This window comes from Megalobrama amblycephala, linkage group LG2 (genome assembly GCF_018812025.1).
Source record: "Megalobrama amblycephala isolate DHTTF-2021 linkage group LG2, ASM1881202v1, whole genome shotgun sequence".
Taxonomy (NCBI): domain Eukaryota; kingdom Metazoa; phylum Chordata; class Actinopteri; order Cypriniformes; family Xenocyprididae; genus Megalobrama; species Megalobrama amblycephala.
In genome coordinates this window covers 60361801-60386998 of record NC_063045.1, presented here as the reverse complement: position 1 = coordinate 60386998, position 25198 = coordinate 60361801, and the positions used below count along the sequence as shown (strand labels likewise).

Genomic DNA, 25198 nt, shown 5'->3' with positions numbered 1-25198 from the left:
TAGATGAATGCCAACATGAACAGGCTGCATAACAAAAATACGCAGTAAACATACACTCTAAAAATGCTGGGTTAAAAACAACCCTAGCTGGGGTGAAAATAGACAAACCCAGCCGTTGGGTTAAATGTTTGCCCAACCTGCTGGGTAGTTTTATTTAACCCAACTATTATTTAAAAACGACTGTTTGTCTGGCTTAAAATGAACCCAAAATAGGTTGGAAATTAAAAATCAGACACATAATTACTAGAGGCAACAATAATAATCAAAAGGTGAACATTTATTAATAAGCAATTTAATAAATGTTTATTGTTTAATTATTATTCATTAAACTTATTAATAAATGTTAATTTTCAACATACTTTGGGTTTATTTTAAGCAAGCAATACATTAATTTTTAAACAATAGTTGAGTTAAATAAAACTACCCAGCAGGTTGGGCAAACATTTAACCCAATGGCTACATTTTCAATGTAATGTAATGTAGTGTAATTTTTAATGGCTGCTGACTTCATTATATTACATATTTGTGCAAGTGCATTCTATTTGTTTTGCAAGCAACATAAAATATAAATAGTAAAATAATAAAATTGCAAATATATGTAAATGTAGTTCTTGTTGTTCAAACAATAGATTCAGTCTTTTAGGGACTGCAGTGCATCAACTTATCAAATGTATACTTTGAATGCAATATAATGCAAAACATCTGCAAAATGAACGTGCAACTGATAAAATGCACTCTGGATAAAAGTATATGCCATAAATGTGAATGTAAGCATTTCATCATAGCAGATGTTTTACCAGTTCCTGTTAAAAGTGTGAAATTGACGTCACAGCTCAATAGTCGCTAATGAAGGTCTCGTGGTGCCATCAGTCAATCAGCACTGTCAGGACGTAATAAATGCAAGGTAATTAGTCACATGACACGTACGGCTTAGGTGATTGACTAAAACAAAGTGCAAAAGATGCATGCAGTGTGCTTCCAGCCGAGCTGATGAATGGGAATGCTAACGGATAGGGAACTCCGGGTATTGACTTGCTTGCATTTTTTTTTTCAAAGAAAACATTTCACAATAAATAACTCGGTTCCCGTATTGAGTCACAAACCAGGATCCTGAAGCAAAACCAGTGGAGGGCCGCTGGTCAGAATGATCTACGACCTGCCAAATAAATCAGTGGCACACTTCACATGCACATATTTAATGCAAATGCAAATGTTAGTAAATGTCTTCAGTGACATTTAGCGCTTTTACTTTCTCAATGAAGGCTCCATATAACAATCAGTCAATTGCGTCCCCCACCGCCCAACCAGATAAGGCACATGGAAGTCTTTACAACCCATCCAAAACCATTAGAGATAATAGAAGCGTTAAGTGAATCCAAGCAGCCAATGCCACCGGGTTCCTCGGCCCATAGAGCGCAAACAAAAGGAAGTTTCAGGCGACCCGGGTATACGCGTCCACCCTAATGGGGACCGAAAGAAAAATATAAGGATTGCGAAGCATTCCCAAGCACAAGAGATCCTCTCCATCCCCCTTTCCTCATGCTCTCCTGAAGAAGAAGAAGAAAAAAAGAAACAGAGAAACGTCTCTCTCTTTTCAAGCAGCTTGCTTTTGGATGAGCTCTCCTTAAAAAGATAGCAAAATCTTTGTTTATTCCCATTGTTCAAGGGGTGGGGGGTGGATTTTCCCCCTCTTTCTCTCTCTATGCTGATTTCCATCGGCTCTGCCCAGCTATTTAAGTGTGCATTGTGAAGGCTGACCTATGAAAAATTCAGAGGACAGACAAGAGACCCAAGCCAGTGGCCCTCCACTGTTGGGCTCCTTGGGGATCGCTGGACTGTGGGAGACACTGCCATTTGCACACCAATTGCTGAATCCCATTCTTGAAGCCAAGCTGGGCTTAGATACCCCTCCTTCTCCTCCACTTTCTCTCCCGTTCTCCAGCAGTCCCACCATGGTGTTCCTCTGTGAGGGGAGATGAATAGGAAAACCTGCTTTGGGACTGAATGAATGCACAGACTGTCAAAGCTCTCAAAGGCCTGCAATTTTAGAGCCACTTGTGTTGCATATTAACATGTATGTGAGGACTAAACCATGTGGTCGCGCTCCGGCCAACGCACGCGCTGGGGAACGGCAAAGCGATTGGCGTCTTAAACAAACATGCGTCGCGGGTTTGAGGAGCTCGAGCGCGATCTTGCCCGGAAGGGCGAAAAGGCTTAATGTTGGATGCAGAACAAATCAAATCAGTTTTTAATAAGCTTAAGTGAGACGTAATGACATCAGGAGGGCGGATTAATTAAAACGTGATCGATTAAACCCAACTCTAAAAATGTGCAGATCTAATTTAAGCATTTATAAACTTGTCTCGTCTGTGCTTTAAAATCGACAAACGTTTTTTCATGTAACACCAAATCCAAATGAGTTTCTACTAAAAGCAGCTCTCATAATGATAATCAACAATAGTAAAAGCAGAGGTTTGCAGACATCTCCAAATGGGAAAACTGTCTCACTGTAGCTCCAGTAAATTGGAAAAACAAGAGCAAGAATGTCTGGCGCCAGCCAAAGAAAATGCACCTTCGGCCTAACTGCACTAGGACATTTTTCAGACTGCGTTTCCTGTTAGAGATTCCGTCTCTGAGACGGTGCGTCACTCCTGGGAATCAGAATTGCCGTGGTATTGACTCCTTCTCCGATGCGCTGGAACAGAGACGCAAATATCAAAGACGTGTAAAGGGCACAAAACACACGACTGATGATGCAACGCTGTGACATTGCAACTGAAACTTAGCTTGCATTTATCTGGTTTAATGCACGAGTATTTGTTGCATTTTTGTTGTGCTACTTCCCACATTTCTAGTTTAAAAAACAAGTCACTAACTTACAACTGGTGGGTTACAACCCCCCCAAAAAAACAATCTGTTGCAGGTCTGATCATTAACAGCAGTCGTAAATGCTGATAATAAAATGCAACTAATTATATAATGTGATGCATAGTTAGGATAATAAAGATTATTGACTTGTAAAAGAGAGGAAAAACATCTTATTTTTTATCATTTTAATTCATGCATGCAACCAACATATATATATATATAAATTAGTGCTGTCAAATCGATTAAATCGCATCTAATGTAACATAAAAGTGTTTATATATGTGTATATGTATATACACATACACACAAACATATATAAATATAATATATATATACACATATATAAACAAACTTATATTAGATGCGATTAATCCCAATTAATCAATTTGACAGCACTTATATATATGATTGTGTGTGTATATATATGTGTATGTATGTATATACTGGCAGCACACACACACACACACACACACATATATATATATAAATTAGTGCTGTCAAATCAATTAATCGCACTTAACATAAAAGTGTTTATATAATATGTACATATATATGAATATATACACAAACACATTATATAAACAAACTTTTATGTTAGATGCGATTAATCGATTTGACTGCACATATATATACACACACACACACAATTATACATACACACAAACTTTTGTTAGATGCGATTAATCGCGATTAATCAATTTGACAGCATATATATATATATAAAATCGTATATATATGTGTGCTGTCAAATCTATATTGTAAATTTTATTATATATTCTATATTATACAAAAAATATTTGGCTTGTAGCTCACATTACAGCTGATGTTTATGCATTTACAAAGTTGTTTATTCCACGTCATTTTAATCCTTTTGCATATTCTGCAAATATCTCCAGTTGAGAAGCACTGAACCATAACATCTGTTTAAGTGTAATCATCACATGTCGAGTGCGTACACATGCACATTATACATTCTTCTAGGAAATGCGAGGTTTGGAAATGGCCCTCGGTTGATTTGCAAACACAAGAACTATTGCACTGTATGCTGAAAATTTCACTTCACGTCCTTGAACGAGTTCCACTATCAATAAGCAATGATTTACGTAAAGAATACCGGAGTAATCACGATCGATACTCTGGAGACTTCACCACCCAAACGCAGCAGTCTCGAAGCCAGTCCAAACCACTGGAGATTTGTAGCCGAGCATTTCACAAACAGTCTCCTCGTTTGACTTCTCCCTCTCTCTCTCTCTCTCGGTTGAAACTATTTTCCCACTGTTTAAGATTAGTTCAGGGTAAACATAAAGACGGCATTTCTCAGGCATATCTCAAACTCGGTGCCCCCTAATCAAACAAAAATGGATCTAATCATACAGAAACCGCTTTTAAAACAACCCTCGTCGCCATTTAGGAACTTCAAGCGCTACGGAGAGCGTGCTAATTTAGCTTCTCTCATGGGAAGAAGGCCACAATTCATAGCAAAATATTTAATGAGATGACAGCTGAGGTTTCAGGACAGAATATTCTGAAAAAGACATAATTTACAACATATTTATTGTTAATAAGTGATTCATAATATACAGGTTATTTACAAAAAACTCTGCGGGCACAAATAACTTCACTTTAAGCTTCGTGTATATCACAATAATGAAAGAAAAACGGAGAAAGGAGGTAGAACAAGGAAACAGAGAGGTGTCGAAGACCCAAAAAATTGGTTAAAGACCTTTTTCTCTCCAGAAGAAAACCTATTTTCTTAAAAGGAAAGTCTTTTGTCTCCAACCATTGTCCTCGCTTGAATAGCCTGCCAATTCCGACTAAACATATTCACCATCAGTTGGTTTAAAGGCAGAGGGAAGCTCAGGCTCTCAATGGAGGCTTGGTAAAGAGGGAAAACCCAAGCAAAGGAGAGTTTCGACTTGAAACAATGGCATTCCGATGCCGGCCAGGCAGGTCACAAAGGGATGTTCTCAGGGTGAATATCAAATTTCCAAAAACAGTAGGGAGAGGACAGAACCCCCACTGGCCTTTCAAAGTCAAAAGGTTGACCCACCACAGACACGGAGCCTGGTGCTGAAGACCTAGGAGAATGGGAAGCTTTAGAACTCGTGTGAAGGAATTCTGGAACAGAGTTCTAAACAGGCGGGAAAAAAACAAGATAACATAACCGAAAAAGATGGATTAAAGTTCACCGATAAAGGAGCTTTGTTGAACAAACAGGGATAATAAATATTTATAGAGAGCGGCACGCTCTTGTACTAACTAGTTAAACCCTCACTTGCAAGTCTTTAAAAAAAAAAAAAAAAATTGAGGTAATCCCAGCAAAAACGGCTTTAGAAGATAAAAATACACTAAAAGCAATTGAGCCTCGCTGTCCCAAGATTCCAGTCTGGTGTGCTTGTGTATTTCCTGTATCCCATTGTCTCTCCTCTCTCCAGTCAATCTAAAGAGATTTTGTTGGCCAGAAGACTTGCTCTACGGACACCCGGAGAGCTTTGCGGCTTCTCTGGGGCTAGTAAAAAAAAAGTATCCAATTACTGCTGGAAAACACCAAGCCAGCCATCATCCTTACAGTTACGGAAAGCAGCCAGCGAGGTCCCAAAGTGGTTCGAGTTGTTCTGGATGAGTTTAAGTCGCATCTGGAAGTGAGAGGAACAGCAGGGGCCCCTCCATCCCACCCCCATCCCCGCGTCCCGAGGTTTCCGGACACCGCGGGTGGCTTCCTCCAGGTCCCACCCCCACCCTCACCGCGAGATCGTGCAGCACCTGTGGAGAGATGCGACACATGTCAGTCATCCCGTCGCCATGGAATCGCTACGGACGGCTCGCGGGAAAAGCAACGGGAGCCGTCGCGCTCAAACGGCGGGAGACAGATGGCACGACGTCTGCGGCTCGTTCCATGGAAATTAAGCAAGTCGGAACAGATCATGGAGCGGCCTTCGTTCCCGAAGTATTTTTCGCGTTAAAAAAAAAAAAAGAGTTTAAGCCTTGAACCAAAACAACAAGATCTGAGATGAGCCACAACATTACAAACTCTGATTGAACGCAATAAAATATCCCAGAATGCATTGCAAATGATGAAAACATTCATTGATTTCAAATCATTTATTATTAGTATAAAATCTAAATATTTTAGAACCATTATAATCATATTAAGGTTGATAGTTGCCTAAAACTATATATATATAAACTGTTTACTTAAAGTTGGTAAGGAAACATTTCTTTATCATTTAGTTTAACTTGATGTACTAAAATAAACCTAAAACTGAAATAAAAAATAAATAGACATATATATTTAAAACACACACAAAACTAAAAAAAAAAAAAACATTAACACATAAAACTAAAATTAAAATGAATTAAAAAAATATACAAATAAAAACTAATTCAAAATATTAATAAAAACTATAATAGTATATCTTAAGTAACTTTATTACAACATATATGATTGTAAATATATTATAATAAATATATTTTATGTTTATTGCAAAATATTTCAACAGTAGTTCGTACAATATAAAACTATTGACTTAAAATAAATTATTAGTATAAAATCTAAATATTTTATAATCATTATAATCATATCAGGGTTATTATTTACCTTTTGATAATTCAAAATATTAATAAAAACTATAATAGTATCTCTTAAGTAATATTATAAAATATATTCTGCACAACATATGATTGTAAATTTATTATAATCAATATATTTTATGTTTATTGCAAAATATTTCAACAGTAGTTTGTACAATATCAAACTATTGACTTAAAATAACTTATTAATCAGTATAAAATCAAAATATTTTATAATCATATCAGGGTTATTAGTTACGTAAAACTAAAACTATATATGAAAAATTGTTTACCTAAAATAAAATATAAAGTTGGTAAGAAAACATTTCTCATAATCATTTAGTTTAACTTGATGTACTAAAATAAAAAATAAATATATTTACTAAAAATCACGAAAACTGACAAATATATATATATAATAGTATCTGTTAAGTAACACTGAATCACATATTATGCACAACATATATGATTGTAAATATATTTCAATCAGTATATTTTGTTTATTGCAAAATATTCCAAGTAGATTAAGAGTGTAATTAGGCGGACCCGATTACATCATTCGCAATGCTTCATGGGAGTGGGCGGTGACTGATGAGCTTTTTTGGAGCAAATTCTGTTTCCATGGTAACAGTGTGTTCTCTGATTGGTGGATCATTCTCTTAGTTCTTCACAGAGAATTTGGCTAGTAAACATGAATTTGAAATCAGACAAGCAAAAATCACTTAACCTCAGAGCTCATGGTAGGTCTGTCTGGAAAATAAGTTCTTGTTCTAAAAAAATTTTTACTGATTGATAAATCTGATAGATTTTATTGCCTTACCTTTTTTTCAGTAATACGCTATGGAGAGCCATCAGAAGAGCGCTCCTACCCATGTCCTGTGAGGAGACACGAGGGAAAAACTCGTTAAAATCACATCACTGATGTTTGGAATTAAACATACGTAAGGTTGAAACATTTCAGTGACTTAAAGGAGTGGTTTAGGATTAATACAAATTCTGTCATCATTTACTGACCCTCATATTCTGGCCAGTCTTTTCCATATAATGAAAGCTCTAAAATTATTTACACACTACACTTCTGGAATATAAGTCATTTTCATATAAGTCTGCGACTTAATGTAATTAATGCGCACATTTGTGCCGAATGAGAGACGTACATGAGCACAAGTTTATCTGAATAGCACATGCTAGTAGTTTCAGTTTCGCTTTCAATAAATTAGACTTGGCATTTACAGAATGAATTTGCTTGTTTCATATACATATATTTTTCATTCATCAACAAGGCAACTTATTTTCTGGAAAACACAGTATTCAGTAGACGCTAAAAGTGATGTCCGGCCAAGGAAAACTGCCATCTTTACCCTTTAATCAAATATTATTAAAGATTTTGTAAGCATACTGCATAGTTGTTCTTGGAGTCAATTGTTTTATTTGTGATAATAATGCAATGAAACATGACAAATTATTTTTTGGCCAGGCTGTCATACATAGAAATTTGAACATGTGCAAAATATTAATAACTGACGTTGTAGTCAACACCTATGTTTCCATCCACCTATTTTTATGCATATTTTGTGATATCGCATCAAAAACTGCCAGATGGAAACGGCAAATAAATTTGAATAAATTCAAAACAATTTGCATAAAAAAATGCATGCGTCCAATTGAGTCGGATAAACGTTTCATCCGATAAGAAAACATGTGCATAAACTACGATGGAAACAAATTTAGCGAATTCCTCGAAGCAAATCAAAAAAAGTCACGTGACTTTGCGATGGAACGGCATAAGTGGACCAATCAGATGTTTCTTCAGTGCGCTCTGAGGCATGGGTTATTTATTATAGACGAAATTATTATCTATTAATTGTCTTCCTCTACTGCAGCAACTTTCATTTTTCTTAGTGATATTTAGCACCAGTTTATCAGGAAGTGACGATTTTGTTCTTTTCGGCTCGCTGGATGGAAACGCTGCTTTATTGTTTTATGCAATATTCCAATAATGCGCATGAGTTAAATTCACAACATTGGATGGAAAACTAGGCTAATATGAGTTCTTTGTTTTTCTGTGCATTTTTTTTTTTTTTTTGCATTTTAAATAAAGGCTGTAGCTATGGAAGCTTGTTTCCGCCATGAAATAAAAAAAAAAAAAAAAAAGTAATTGCGACTTTTTATCTCACAATTCTGACTTTTTTTCTCAGAATTGCGAGATATAAAGTCTGAATTGTGTGATATAAAGTCTGAATTGCAAGTTACAAAGTCAGAATTGCGAGTTATAAAGTCTGAATTGTGAGTTATAAAGTCAGAATTGCGAGTTATAAAGTCTGAATTGTGTGATATAAAGTCTGAATTGTGAGTTATAAAGTCTGAATTGCGAGATATAAAGTCAGAATTGCGAGATATAGTCTGAATTGCGAGTTATAAAGTCTGAATTGCGTGTTATAAAGTCTGAATTGCGAGATATAAAGTCTGAATTGCGTGTTATAAAGTCTGAATTGCGAGATATAAAGTCTGAATTGTGTGATATAGTCTGAATTGCGAGTTATAAAGTCAGAATTGCGAGATATAAAGTCAGAATTGCGAGTTATAAAGTCTGAATTGCGAGTTATAAAGTCAGAATTGCGAGATATAAAGTCAGAATTGCGAGTTATAAAGTCTGAATTGCGAGTTATAAAGTCTGAATTGCGAGTTATAAAGTCAGAATTGCGAGATATAAAGTCTAAATTACGAGTTATAAAGTCTGAATTGCGAGTTATAAAGTCAGAATTGTGAGTTATAAAGTCTGAATTGCGAGTTATAAAGTCAGAATTGTGAGTTATAAAGTCTGAATTGCGAGATATAAAGTCTGAATTGTGAGATATAAAGTCTGAATTGCGAATTATAAAGTCAGAATTGCGAGTTATAAAGTCAGAATTGCGAGATATAAAGTCTGAATTGTGAGATATAAAGTCAGAATTGCGAGTTATAAAGTCAGAATTGCGAGTTATAAAGTCTGAATTGTGAGATATAAAGTCTGAATTGTGAGATATAAAGTCAGAATTGCGAGTTATAAAGTCAGAATTGCGAGTTATAAAATCAGAATTACGAGTTATAAAGTCTGAATTGCGAGTTGTAAAGTCAGAATTGTGTGATATAAAGTCTGAATAGTGTGAAAAATTTGCAATTGCGAAAAAAAAGAGAATTGCGACTAAATCGCAATCCTGACTTCATAACAAGCAAATCTGACTTTATAACTCACAATTGCGAGAAAAAAAGTCTGAATTGTGAGATAAAAAGTCGCAATTACCTTTATTTTTTTATTTAGTGGCGCAAACAAGCTTCCATATGTAGCTGTAGTTTGCCTTTTTGCCAAATAATTTTGTCAGATAAATACCTTAAGTTTAGTGTTTTGTTCTTCCCTCATATTTAAAATATATTTTTTTAAAAAACCCAAATATTTTCCTCATAATCTAATGGAACTTGTATTAAATAAATATCACTTATTTTCCAAGTGCCTGTTCACAGTTGGAAAAGAGCAGCCAGGATCCTCTTCAAACTCTCTTTTGTGCTCCACAGAAGGCCAAGTAAATGATGACAGAGCGCTCATTTTTGCATGAGCTGTTCCTTTAAACTCCATCTTGCGAATCATCCCGACAGTGCAGACTTCATTACTCAAACGCCGGGATTGTGTCCATATCATTGTTAAGCGCTTATATTGCAAGTCTCTCAACAGCAGCCAGCAGAACTGCAGGGGACGCAGTGGGTGCCTCCCCAACACAAGAGCGTGGAAATAGCTTGGCACTGGCGCGCTCTTTTACATAAACTAGTCCCTCTAGAACCTGTTTTTATATGCTGTTATATGGTTTGAATTTCCATTGACAAATTAGAATGAAATTATTCTAAAATATTCTAAAGAGAGCGCGGGACCCAGGCCAAGGGATATGAAAGAGCTTTTCACAGTTTTCGAGGGCCCAAAGCACTAAAGGAGTTTCACATCAGAGCCCTGGGGCCGTATTCTCCGCCCCCCCCCCCTTCCCCGCCGCCGTGCCGCGGACAGGGATCGCCTTCATGAGCGCCGGGCCTAAAGCTGGAAGAGGGGAAGGGCTGGGAAAGCGGGCCAGCTGTGGGGCCCAGTCTGCTGTCTGGATGGCTGACTGCTCTGTCTGGCTCTTAGACGTGTTCTCTTGGCCAGCGCAACACATGCACTAAAGCGTACGCATGGAAAAGCAACACCCTTCTGCTCCATATGCCGTTCACAGGCAGGCTCTGGTCACTTACAAATGAGGGGGGAGAGACTCGTTGGTTTATGTTTCTGTGGGTGGGGTGGCTAAGAAGAAACATTAATGATCTTAGAGACACGTATGACTACAACAACATATGAGGTGACACGGAAAATTTACATCTTGGCTCTGGGCTTGAGGGATGATCTATCCGTAACGGCTCGGGGCATTTCAAAACAGCCACAAAAGCACTGCAGTTTTTAACCGCATATAAAATTTACTCACCTCAAGTCATTCAAACTTGTATTAATTGTAGCACTGAAGCAACATTTTCTGTAAAGCTGCTTTGAAACAATATGTATTGTGAAAACTGAATCATGGTTGAATAATGTTCATGTTAAACACAGAAAAACGTAGAGACATAGTGTTCATGTTCAATTAAAAAACGTTTTAAAAATGTGACTACAAATTAAATTTATTTGTATAGCGCTTTCACAATACACAGTGTTTCAGAGCAGCTTCACAGAAAATCGTGATGTTAATGTTTATAAGATCTTCATGCCTTATAGTTGCATTGTTGTATTGTAATATTTTTGATGGGAATTTTCAGTGATAGATTTTATGTCGGAATTTGGCGGTATTAAAAAGAAAATCACGATGCATTTTTGTTTTATGGAAAAGAGCAGCTTGGACATTCTGCTTAATGTCTCCTTTTGTGCTTCACACAATACACACACACAAAAAAAATGCTGGGTTAAAAACAACCCAAGTGGGGTTAAATATGGACAAACCCAGCGATTGGGTTGTTTTGACCCGGCAGTTGGGTTAAATGTTTGACCCAACCTGCTAGGCAGTTTTATTTAACTCAACTATTTTTTTTAAATTTACTATAAAATGAACATTAAAATGAATCCAAAATTAAAAATCAGACACATTATTACTAGAGGCAACAATAATAATCAAAAGGTGAACATTTATTAATAAGCAATTGAATAAATGTTTATTTATTTAATTATTATACATTAAACTTATTAATAAATGTTAATTTCCAACATACTTTGGGTTCATTTTAAGCAAGAAATACAGTCATTTTTAAGCAATAGTTGGGTTCAATAAAACTACCCAGCAGGTTGGGTCAAACATTTAACCCAACTGCTGGGTCAAAACAACCCAGACGCTGAGTTTGTCCACATTTAACCCAACTTGGGTTGTTTTTAACCCAGCATTTTTTTTTTAAAGTGCAATAATAATAATAATAATAATATGGAGTGTGTGAGTAAACAATGACAGAACTTATATTTTTATGCTTCTTAATGTTTAGCATGGAGAGATGATGCACAAATCAAAGTGATGCATCTCTGACGATACAGGCCTGTCCCTTGACAAAATGCTAAAGCGGAATTCAATACATGCCAAGACAAGATCATGCTTTTTTTTTTCGTTTCCACCCTGACATTCCTGACGGAAAAATGCAGTGTATCACACGGACACAAGAAGACACTAATTAATTCTGCTCGGCAAACAAACACTCCCAACAAAAAGGTGTGCATCTGCATATGTAACGCTCAAACTGCTATCGATCATGCAAACTGGAGATATTAAATTTAATTATAAAGAGCTCGTACTGTATGCAAACGACGACCGCAATTACAATAGATGAAAACAACCGAGTGTTTATGATAAATGAGGAAACGTCACTTCAAAGCTATGGATGGTTATTTTAGGATATGCAACTTGCATAGAGTGTACACTGCTTACAAATGTGTTTTGAGATATCTCGCTTTTCTGACAAACAGGGAAAACGTTCAAAGACATGGAAGCTCATTTTTGCAAAGGATCCGCAAGTTACACAGCGTTTGGAGTGTACACTGTTTGCTGATATTTTCCACATTGATATCAAGCCCTCTTTTCTCTTCACATCACTGACGTCCCTTCCTCACAAAACCCATCCCTATACCTGTGTTCTGGAGTGTTGTTTTGAGTCGTTTTCCCAGGAGACCATTGCATCTTCTCCTTTGTTTTCTGTCTGTTCTGGCCTTTAGTGTTTATTCTCAGAGCCACAAAGCTGTCAGAATATCCGACAGCCCCGTCTGAGAAATTGCATCTGACAACCTTCTCCATTTATTAGGCAAAATAGAGAAGAAGAAGAAGAAGAAAAAAAAAAAAAACGCTCAGAGTTGGAGATAGCTAGGACTTTCTGATCGGATTGCGTTCTGATAACATGCTTTTTGCAACTTGCATATGTTCTACATTTGGTAGATGCATCCAAATCATGATCCTGAAAATTATTGCAACATTTAATGCAATAAAATATCTAAAATATCTATATCATATTACCATTTAGCTGGTAAAATATGATGGAATAAATTTTTTTTTTTTTTTTTTTTTAAATCACAAAAAAGTATGTATTTTTTGGTTTTGATGACTTGAGCTTTGTATTTTGTTATCTACTTTATATATATATATATATATATATATATATATATATATATATATATATATATATATATATATATATATATATACACACACACACACACACACACACATATGATAAAAATAAAAAGCAGATAAAAAAAATACAAACCGCTCAAGTGATCAAAACTGCTGGAAAAAGTCAAATGTGCACAGAGTGAAAGCTACTGCATTTCAGAAAAATGTCATTTAAAAAATTAAATAAAACAAGGAACTCAATACCCGGTGCAAAAGATGGAAATAGAGATAAATGCGAAAAACAGATTTGTGGTCTCTGGTGTGTTTGTTGAGAAGGGAATACCGTGCAACTGGCTGTGTCAAAGCTTTTGGAAGTTTTAAGTTACAAGAGCTTGAGATATTCCTGTAAAGAAAATAATTTTGACCCTCCTCTCAACTATCCAGAAAATCAAACACATCCCCTCATGAATATGATGCCACACGTCTGATTATGACATATCTGATGTCGCGCAATTACAGGACCGACGGGACCAATCAAGAAGCATGAAGTGACAGGAAAGAGAATTCTGAGGTAAAACCACACTGAATCTTGGCCTTGCGCCTGACGCCTGCGTTTAACCTTCACACGCGCTGTTATCAGGCCTCACGGGGTTAATAACGCCACTGCGAGCTCTAACGTGCCTGTAGTCAAATTAATCGCAAACTTGGCTGCACTAACCTCCTTAGACAATGTTTGTTTCCAAAATAACGCAATAACACCCATGCCTTTGCTGTGGCATTCAACAAGAAATTCAAGGAACTGGAGCTGCGTGACCTACGATGCTCTTGACTGATATTTTATACCGTTGACAATACATCTGAACACAGCCGTGTAAAGTTTCCAGTAAATAATTTGATAAGAAAGCCTGGGGTAAAAACACTTACGCTAACCAGGAACATATTAAACACTGGAGACATATTTTCTAAACGCATTGCACTGTTTTCAGAATAATACTGCACCTCCGTTTAAAATGAGTTACTGAATGTTTTGATTCCAGTTTCTTTGTACTTACATTTAAAACACAAAAATGATCTGTAGTTAAGATCTGAATATGCTTAAATCTCATTAAACTCAGATCCTGTCTGTGTTAGATAAAAATCTAAGAGTCAAAACATATAGTTTACAAACTGTTAAACTCCCAAAATGTAGGGGTTAACATTGAATAAATTGTAGTCACTTGCATGTCTTGTGTAAAATGTTCAATAATATCATAAATATTAATACTACAATTAATTATTACGGCTATAACAGTAATAATAATAGCTGAGGTATTTTACACACACACACACACACACACACAAATATTATATATATATATATATATATATTTATATGCATGTATGTATGTGTGTGTGTATTATATAATTGTGACTTTTTGTAGCCTAACAGAGCCAAACAAACTTTCTCTGCTGTCAGTGGGTTAATTATTATTTTGCATCCTGTTTTCTGTCAGCTCAAGACTGAGTGTTTTAAAGTGTGCTAATTAAAGCTCACTTCTGGGTGACAGATTAGTTGTAAATGGGTCCCTGTGCCTGAGGTTAAGCTACCTTGGGTTGTTCATTATTCAACCATTAAGCCATCAAAGTAAACTCAACAGTCCATAAAAACACCAATTCATCATGCTCTCACTGCAAGTCAATGAAGTTTACCTTCTTTGTTGTCACTCTGGCCCCGTGCTCGATCCCAGAATCCCAGGCACTTGTCATTACCGGGGTCCTCTATCAGAGCCTTGTTGCCAGGGACATACCAGGTGGCATGCTGCTCTGTCATGAGAGAGTCAAGGTCAATGGTATTCACAGAGCCCTTGCCTGTGACCGGGCTAGAACTGGCCAGGGCGCATTCTCCGTTCAGACCGGCCTGGCAGTCGGCCTTTTTGCCCGTTTTCCCTCCCATCGGCTGGTCCTCGGAGATGCTGAACTGCTGCCTTTGCAGCTGGATCTGAGCCTGCAAAATCTCCAGAGGGTGAACCTCATCCTGGCCCGTGTTGCTCAATGGCGTCCGCACCTGTTCCATGCACGGAGCGTCACTGTAGCCGGCCCTGTTTTCAGAATTACACTTCACGCCAGCTCTGCAAGGCCTCGGGTCCTCAGCGTTGTAGTTGGGGCTGGCGTCGTCTAAATAATCCATGCACGGTGAAACGCCATCCGACTTGCCCACGCTTTGAATTCCGCTGTCCATTGAGGTGGCGAGGTCGGGCTTACCGAAGGAAGGGGAGACCAGCGACCTCTCCGGGGTCTTCCCTCGGCTCTCCATGCCCATGCCCAAAGCGGAGCCCTGCTGACTCGGACTGACGACGGGGTTACCGCCGCCGCCGCCGCCGCCGCATGGAGGGGAGAAGTTTCCAGGACTGATGTGCCCACTGTCTCGTCTCTTCTTCCCCCTTCCCTTGCCTGTTGCCATTTTCCCCTCACATCCAGACTCCATGTTGTCGTTTGGGGAGAGGGTGCTCGCTTCCCTTTTCGCCATCTGGCCCGTACCACTTTGACCTGTCGTCGTATTGTTGTTATTCCCAGAGCAAGGCGTTTGACTATTCTGAGAAGCATTGCTCTGGAAATACTCTGCCCCTGGGCCGCTACTGCCACTGCTATTTATGTCCTGCTCAACCTGACCTGCTTTGCGTTTGGCCTCATTTTGACTTTTCTTATTAAAAGTCACATTGAGGTTTGGGGCCCCAAGGCTGGCGATCATATTCTGGCAGGCCGTGGAAAGAGCTGCCAGACAGCTTTGGCCAAACACACTGTCTTTTGTACTGGCTTTGTTCAAATTCCCCAAAGAGAGGGCCCCAAGCTTATTGACTGACAGGTGCTGGCTGGAGAGGTACTCGGGATGGGCGGGATAGTTCCCTGGAGAGGAGCTAAATCCTGGAGGATTGCTCTGGGGGGCTCCCTGTTGACTCGGCCCTCCAGGAGGGAAGCTGTGTTGCCGCCTCATCGCCATTCCTCCAAATTCAGCCGGCCTCCTGTCCGTGGGTGCGCCCGACTGCATGTTGCTCTCATCAGGAGACTGCATCTGCAGAGGATTGCTGACATTATTTTCGAACGGATGATGCGCTCCCGGAGAATTCAAAGACTGCATGTCCATGCTTGTGACGCCTTGTCTAAAAATAATGTTGTGTCCATTCTCTGCCTGCTCCAAGGCATGCGTGTTTGTTTCTCTACAATGCTGCTGCGGCTCAGGAAACCATGAGTTTTCTTGAGGTAGGTGGGGGCTGTCAAAGTTTCCATGAAAATTATGCTTCTTCTCAAAATTGGACTGAGACACACTACCCAGAGGGCCTCGGCAGACCATGCCGTTTGATGTGACGTCCCCGTGGAGACTTAACTGTTGCAGGTCGGGTTGCCTCATTCTCTGCTGCTGGCTCCTCGATGCCATTTGTTTGATCATCATCGCTGCGTTCTGCCGCCGCTGCTGCTGCTGTTGTTGCTGCTGCTGTGGGCCGGCGCTCAAGGGAAGGGGTCCTGATGGAAACCCATCCGTCACATGAGAGGTGAAGTCCCCCATGGGAGAGGGGAAAGCAGAGGGGGAGAGGTGGTTCTCAAGATTGGGCCGATTATGTAAGCTGTTGCTTAGGGGGCTGCAGCTCTCTCCCGCAGAGCCATTTGGGAGATCAAACCGTGGCCTTTTCGCCATATTCAAATAAGGCAGTGAGCTGAGGTGAGGGTGATGTGGGGGCTGAGGGGCTAGCTGGGGGACATCAAAAACCGGCTCCCCGAAGGGATGCATGTTATGATTGTTCAGTCTATGGACGGGCCGATCCAGGTGCCCGTGCTGAACGTGAACCATCGGGTCCGCATTGTTGGCTACATAGTCCGGAGTGTGATAAAACCGCGGAAGGGCAGGAGAACCAGGGTTCTGCCTGGCGACGGGTCCCGGTCTCTGCTGCGCCATGAGGTGGTGTCTAGCGTTAACCCCCGGATCCATTTTCCCTCTGTTCCCGAATCGGTCCGAAAACACGTTTTGCTGAGGTAGCTGCTGGTCGACTTTCGAGCCGCCCATCATGGGCCCTCGGGAACCACTTCGATTGCAAGTGGGAAAATGACCCCCGGCCACTTGGTTCCCCGTTTCACAATAGGGCAGTTTGTGTTCTGAATTGTCCGCGGTGGAGAATCCCGTCATATCGAAATTCCCCGTCAGAGGATCACAGGGAAAACAGTGCTCTGATCCCCCCATCCTGCCCTGTGGGAAAAGCCTGTAGTGTTCAAGTCTGTGGGTTTCAGGGGACGAGGACGGCAGGCCGTGGAACGAAGCGGCACGGTTCGGTGACTGGTCTAGGGGAAGACACGGTGCCGGAACGGCATTGTTACCATTCGGGTGGCCGTGTGGTTGAAACTCAGGCATCGCGGCCATTCTCTGTTGATGCTGCTGCTGTGAGATACATTCTCGTGACTGCGCCTCTGCGAGCTGCTGACCGAATCCTCCTTCAAACATATGCGGGTGGCCTGCATTGGTGCTGTTGAAACCCATGTGTCTGTCCCCATGAAGGCAAGAGGGGACGCTATCCTGGTACAGATGTGAATGCTGCTCGTGGTTAGGAGGTTGATGGTTGAACGGTCCTTGCATGTGTAGTTGATGTTGTGGCTGAACTCCCATAGCGAGCATATCCCCATGGCCATGAGTCTGGAATCCATACTGGTCTCTATTTGAGACAAAGTTGAGTCCCTGCATGGGGGACTCGTTTAGGGGACCCATCATCGGCTCCACAGCTACTGACGGCCCTTTCATATGAAATCCGGCACTGTTATAATTAGAGTTCATTTTCAGTCTACGAGGATTAAATTCCTTTTGTTTGTTTGTCACTGCAAATAAAAAAAGGAGATAAAATTAAATCAAACAATTCATTTTTTTTTTTTTTTTTTTCAAACATAGTCTCTCAGAAAATCAATTCAATACTCCAAATAATTATATAATTTCAACAACACAATTAATCGTTTAAAAAATACATATATAAAGTTTTCGTTTCACATGCATGTGCGTTTTGATAAATATTAAATGATGCGAAAGTAAGAGATCAGATGACAATTGGACGTACCTCAATTCCAGCACAGGCGTAAAAACGCGGACTCCTCTGTGTATATCCTTAATGCAACGATCCTGGAAAACGCGCATCTTAAAAAACTCCTCGTTTACATCATTATTCGATGCGTAACGTCCCCAAGTCGTTCAACACATATCCAGAGGAGTGCAAACCTGCGCGCGTAGCACATGTCCCATGTTCACATCTCCAATGCAACGCGAGCGATCCCGACGAATTATTCTATATTAAAAACACTTACATGAATTCAAAACGAGTAAATGGATGCATTAAATCGGCGGTCCTCTGAGGAGAACTTCGCGCGTGCGTTCAGTCCTGTGAGGAGACTCGATGCGCCGCTGTGGGTGCGCGCGCGTTTATAAACTGGAGAGCCCAGGATCCCTTTTGTTGTCACAGTATGAAATGCATTCAGCACAAAAATTAATCGCCATTTTCTTTAATATTGTCTGTTCCGTCAAATGGTTGTGGCTCCAGGAGGATTTTCTCATTTATCCTTGTGTCGGATGTGTTGAGCCGCGGGCATCGGCAACAAGTTTGACATTCCCTCATCTGTTCCAGCGCTGATTTCTCACCAATGCCGACACAGGCACACATGCGCAGGGGGCGGGGTTTCGTGGGCAAGGGCGGGGTCTGACGCAAAGGGGGCGGGGCTTCGCTTAAGGAAGTCTAAAAGAGATGTATTAATATATAATGGATTAATAATAATAAAAAGAAACAACACTATGATGTCTTTCACATAATAGGAGATCTAGTTTTATGGGTATGTGCATCAATAACAGTTGATTAAAAATATCAAAACTAGATTTACTCCATTTATATTAATTCTGTACATAATCTTTAGGTTTCCTATTACAGTGGAATGAATTTCTCTACTCTCACATTTACATATTATTAAAGCATGCAAATAAAAATATGAAGCTTAACAAACTAAATTAAATATGAAATGAAAATAAATCCCAAACGCTTCAGTGTAAACATGCAGTCATTCCCAAATCCTTCAAATAGCTATTTCCCTTTATGCACAGATAATGTAGTAAATATGCATCAGTTAATTAGTAAATTAGCAGATGCATGAAACAGGCTTCATTTTCAAGCTGTGACGAATGGCAGGCAGAGATAATGAATGTGTCTTCAGGGTTAATTTCCTGTAAGTAACCGGTGATTGTGATGTATTTTTAGAATTCATTGCTGCAGCATGGGCCAAATTATTTATCTTTACAACAAAAGCCTTTTAATGAATAGTGATTACGAAATTGTAGAAATAAAAACCTTATACTACAAACTAGACTGTGTCCCACAGACCACTATGGAACGATGCAACCATTAGGGTACTAAAAGGTTTTATGGTGAAATATAAGTGGCCATTTATTGATAGGTATGAGTGAAGAAATTAAACTAATAAAAGGATGATAAATGGAGAGCCATATGACTTATTTTGTAGGTCTCTCTGGTCTCCATGAGAAATCGTTACCTGTTTCTTTGACAAAGCGGAACAGTGCCATCTAGTGCTGCTGTCAGGAACAAACACACTGAAGAAAACTAATTAATAATCCGATTCTGTGGCCAAGAATGACTTAAACAGAAGTAAAATGCAGACTAACGATTTGGACTGGATTAGGATATTTGGAAACACTTTGCAATATTGTTAACATGAACTATCAATGAAAAAAAAAAAAAAAAAAAAATCAACATTTACTAATACATTATTAAAATCAAAAGTTGCATCTGTTAACATTATCTGACTTGACATGAACTTACAATGAACAATTGTATTTTTATTAACTAACATTAACAAAAATTAATAAATACTGCAACAACAAACGTATTGCTCATTGTTATTTTATGCATTAACTAATAATGTTTAACCAAATAATATATATATTCATCTTGCAGATTTCCATGCCTAAAAAACAGTTTTAAAATTACCTGATACTTCCAGGTTTTCCATGACTGTGACAACCATGCATTCAAGTCCTCCTGGGAAGTTCGTATTTACGAGTTGGGAAGTCGTGTTTATGACGTCATGTGCGTTCACGTCACTTTCATCGGAGTGAGATGGCGATGTACCTTCTCTTAAAGGGTTAGTTCACCCAAAAATGAAAATAATGCCATTAATTTCTCACCCTCATGTCGTTCCACACCCGTGTGTTCATCTTCAGAACACAAATTAAGATATTTTAGTTGAAATCCGATGGCTCAGTGAGGCCTGCATAGCCAGCAATGGTACTTCCTCTCTCAAGATCCATAAAGTTACTAAAAACATATTTAAATAAGTTCTAATGAGTATGGTGGTTCTACCTTAATATTATAAAGTGATGAGAATATTTTTTGTGTGCCAAAAAAACAACTTTTTAACAATATATAGTGATGGCCGATTTCAAAACACTGCTTCATGAAGCTTCGGAGCGTTCGAATCTTTTGTGTCGAATCAGTGATTCGGATCGCATATCAAACCGCTGAAATCACGTGACTTTGGCGCTCCGAACCGCTGATTCATAACGCTCCGAAGCTTCATGAAGCAGTGTTTTGAAATCGGCCATCGGATTTAATCAAAAATATCTTAATTTGTGATCTGAAGATTAACGAAGGGTGTAGAACGACATGAGGGTGAGTAATAAATTACATTATTTTCATTTTTGTGTGAACTAACCCTTTAATTAACTACATAAAAATGCAGCAAGGTTTTAAACTATACTTCTAGAAAATGAAGAACAAAGAATGTGCATCAGCTGTATGCGTTTTAAAATTAATTTATAAAGCCACTGTAAACTTTATCGTTACGTTATATTGCTGTATTACAATGCTATTATATTTTGTGCAGAAAATTAGCTTAACTTAATGCAAATACAAAAGCCTGACAATGTCACTGCTAACTGACATGCCCGACTCATAATTCACGTACTTTCAGAAATTTCCTACTTCCCACTTCTGAAGTCGTGACTACGAGCTCGTCTCATTCAAGTGCTTTGGTTGTCGGAAAGAACGGGAATCATGGAGGACACCATTATTCTTGCCTATTTATTTAGAAAATCTCAAAGCCAAAATGATTATTATTGTCCCAATCATTGACAACCAAACATTCACCAAGCTATCTAGAAAGTCAGCTTACTGACGATTGTGGGATTATGGTCAAATACAGGCTATTTTCGCTGTGTATAAAACAAACAATACGCTTCATGTATGTAAATACGCACTACTTTGACAAGACGTTGTGGAAAAACTAACGGAGAAAACCAGTCGCAGCGCGTTCTCCCGTCTGCCATGTTTAAAGGGTTAGTTCACCCAAAAAATGAAAATTCTGTCATTTATTACTCACCCTCATGCCGTTCCACACCTGTAAGACCTTCATTCATCAGATATTTTTGTTAGGGAGCAATGACATTTCCTCTATCAAGATCCATTAATGTACTAAAAACATATTTAAATCAGTTCATGTGAGTACAGTGGTTCAATATTAATATTATAAAGATACAAGAATATTTTTGGTGTGCCAAAAAAAAAATAAAAAAAAATAATGACTTATAGTGATGGCCGATTTCAAAACACTGCTTCAGGAAGATTCGGAGCGTTATGAATCAGTGTGTCGAATCAGCGGTTCGGAGCGCCAAAGTCACGTGATTTCAGCAGTTTGGCGGTTTGACACGTAATCCGATTCATGATTCAATACGCTGATCAAAACGCTCCGAAGCTTCATGAAGCAGCGTTTTGACCACTGAATTCACATGAACTGATTTAAATATGTTTTTAGTACATTAATGGATCTTGAGAGAGGAAATGTAATTGCTGGCTATGCAGGCCTCACGGAGCCATCGGATTTCAACTAAATTATTTTAATTTGTGTTCTGAAGATGAACGAAGGTCTTACGGGTGTGAAACGGCATGAGGGTAAGTAATAAATGACAGAATTTTCATTTTTGGGTGAACTAACCCTTTAAGTTGACCCGTTTTCACAGACTGCTATGACGCGTTTTAACGGTCATCAACATCGTAAAGTTGCTGCAAAGTTTATGTTTTCATTTTAAAAAAAAAAGGTTATGTACATTTATAACACTATACTTAGTATTATATTACCTTTGCAAAAAAAAAAAAAAAAAACTAGTTAACGTTCTTCTGACTGCCGTTATCAATCACTCTCTATTTTTCCCTTTTTGAAAAATCTGAGTTTTGGTTTTGCTATTTGTGTAAATGGAAACACAAAAAATATATAAATATGAGAAGAGTCTACTGCATGCCCAACTCGAAAATTATCCCCGAGCTTCCCAGTGGTAAATACGACTTGAAAGGGCGTTCATATCCATTTTTTAACTAGGAGTATTTTCTTCCAGCTTCCCACTCATATTTACGACTTTGTGGTGGCGTCATGCGAGTTTACCTCGTAAATACGATCTTGCTTGATATTAAAGGGTTATGCTGCCTTCACGTGCTATCGGACATTTGATAATTCCCACTTCTGAAGTCGTGATTACGAGCTCATCACATTTAAGATTCGAAATGGGAGGGCGTTCATGTGCAATTTATACCTCGTATTTACGATAATTCAGAGCACGTGAAGGCAGCATTAGTTCACCCAAAAATTAAATTTCTGCCATTAAGTACTCACCCTCATGTCGTTCCAAACCTGTAAGACCATCGCTCTTCTTCAGAACATAAATTAAGATATTTTTGATGAAAACCGGAGCCTCTAACGGCAGATGCAGTGACGCAATGACTTTATCAATCAGCCATTGGCTCTTTTACTTAGAGGGCGGGACGTATTCCGCCATATTGCGCGTAGCAGTTTCTCTCATTCATAAGTAATAGGGGTAAAACATCTTTCTCTATCTATAATCTTTGGTCTAACTAGTAAATAAGACATTAAAAGCATGCAACATCACAGTATAAAGAAAATTCAAAATAAAAGCCCAAACACGACTGATGTCGAAATTTATTAGATATATTGTTAATTGTTAAATTTATAACCAATTCAAAAGCTGCAGAAAAAAGAAACAGAATAAATCACACCATTGTACATTCACTGATATTTCCCCTGATTTTCAAACAAACAAACAATCAGAAAAAGACAGTAAAACAGCATTGTGTAATTCCCCAAGAAAAGATTACAATACACGATTGATTCATCATATCTGAACCCACGCCCACCCCGCTAGCCTAAAAGCCCTGTACGTGTACAAAAGTAAACCACACGATCCGTGAGACTCGAGACAGTATTCTGTAGACATGTCTGGCGAGCAGACGTCAGTGCACTGATTGCTCAATCATGATCTAGAGAACATACGGAAAAGGTAAAATCAAAATCTGACTTCCTCCCATCCGAACGCCAAAGACCTAAGAGAAAAGGAGAAACGGGTACGCGATAACGTCACCTTGATTGCAATGAAATGTATGACAAGTTGCAATGATTGCGTGAACATTTGTGGACCTTGAAATGGGAGAGACGTTCTTGTACGCCACATTCAGGCTTGAAAACTATCGCAAATGTGCAACTCTACCTCGACAATCACAATGACACAGGATCGCAGAAGCACGTTTCAACGCAGACATCAGGCACTAGTTTGCGTGCATCTGCGCAAACTCCAGCCGTCAGCTGTCCATGAAAGCCTAACTATTAAAATAGACACTAATGCACTGGCCACAATATATGATAAAAATCACATCTGTCCGTCCATCTCCTCTTGAGACGTGGACGGAGAACCGTACACTTTAAAAACCTGTTACTACGAACGAGAAAATAAAACGGGTCAAGTGCAAACAGCAGAGACGCTTTTTGCTAGGCTGGATGATCTGAGCTGGTGCAGGACGGCCAGAGACGAGGAGGACAGGAAGTAGAATTATTCTACATGCACATCCTCACTCAGCTCTGGCCTGGTACAATATAGAAACTATTCAAATATCAAGCGTTTATAAAGTTTTCCTCTTTGTCCTAAGCATCTGTTGAGGCATCTACACACACATTCAGGTGCAGAGCTCAGGGTTCCCACACCTTCTGACCAACTTTTACAGGCGATCGAAAGAGATTGTAATATTCACTATATAAATATATTAATTGTATAGATACAGTAGTAGCCAAAATTATGGAAGCTTGTTTCCACCAAGCAAAAAAAAAAAAAAAGGGTAATTGCGACTTTTTCATCTCACAATTCTGACTATGTTTCTCAGAATTGCGAGATTTAAACTCGCAACTGCAAGTTATAAAGAAAGAATTGCGAAATATAAACTTTAGATTTAAAGTTGCAATTGATATAAAGTCACAATTCGAACTTTTTTTGCAAGTTTAAATCACACAATTCTGACTTTTTCTCAGAATTGCGAGATAAACTCACAATTGCGAGTTATAAAGTCAGAATTGCATGATACAAAGACAGAATTGACCCTTCGCCGGGAGTTTGATTGACAGGCGATCTAACCAATCATAACGTCGAATTTGCCATTTTGTATGACAAAGCAGTCAGGAGTTAGAAGATTAACCTCGGTGGACTTGAACTTGAAAAATGGTGTGTATTAACGTCTTTCCACGTTTGAAACAACATTCCTTCTCATGTTCGTTCATGTTTATTTGATGCTATAAATTAACTAGTCAATTGTGAGATAGTCACAATTCTGACTCGCAATTGTGAGATTTTAAAATGAGATTTGCAGTTGCAAGTTATAAAGTCAGAATTGCATGATATAAACTTTTAGATTTAAACTTGCAATTGATATAAAGACGCAATTCAGACTTTTTCTGTGATAAACTCACAATTGCGAGTTATAAAGTCAGAATTACGTGATATAAACATGCAGTGGCAAATTATGAAGTCAATTATAATTATAAAAATTATAATTGTCCCTACTGGACAATATAACACGCAATTGTGAGTTTATATCTCGCAATTATGAGAAAAAAAGTCAGAATTGTGAGATAAAAAGTCGCAATTACCTTTTTATTTTTTATTTAATGTCAGAAACAAGCTTTCATACAAAAGTGATGTCCGGAGGCCATATTTGCTTTTAATGACCCTACAAGTTTGATTAAACCATCAAAATATGAGTAAAATATTTTTTATGAGGTTAGAACAAAAC

General features: G+C 38.6%; 1 protein-coding gene across 1 annotated transcript; it reads right to left on the bottom strand.

Moving 5' to 3' along the window:
• Positions 1–4405: 4405 nt before the first annotated feature.
• On the bottom strand, positions 4406–18753 carry mn1a (meningioma 1a). The gene is made up of 4 exons (XM_048181325.1): positions 18137–18753; positions 14757–17903; positions 7260–7314; positions 4406–5633 (listed from the first exon to the last, which is right to left on the bottom strand). Exons 2-3 carry the CDS (start codon positions 17860–17862, stop codon positions 7304–7306), a joined length of 3117 nt encoding a protein of 1038 aa, XP_048037282.1. The 5' UTR covers positions 17863–17903; positions 18137–18753; the 3' UTR covers positions 4406–5633; positions 7260–7303.
• Between the last annotated feature and the right edge of the window lie 6445 nt (positions 18754–25198).

Bases quoted from the DNA above. Each gene is read 5' to 3' on its own strand.
- mn1a (XM_048181325.1), bottom strand. From the start codon at position 17,862: ATGAACTCTAATTATAACAGTGCCGGATTTCATATGAAAGGGCCGTCA.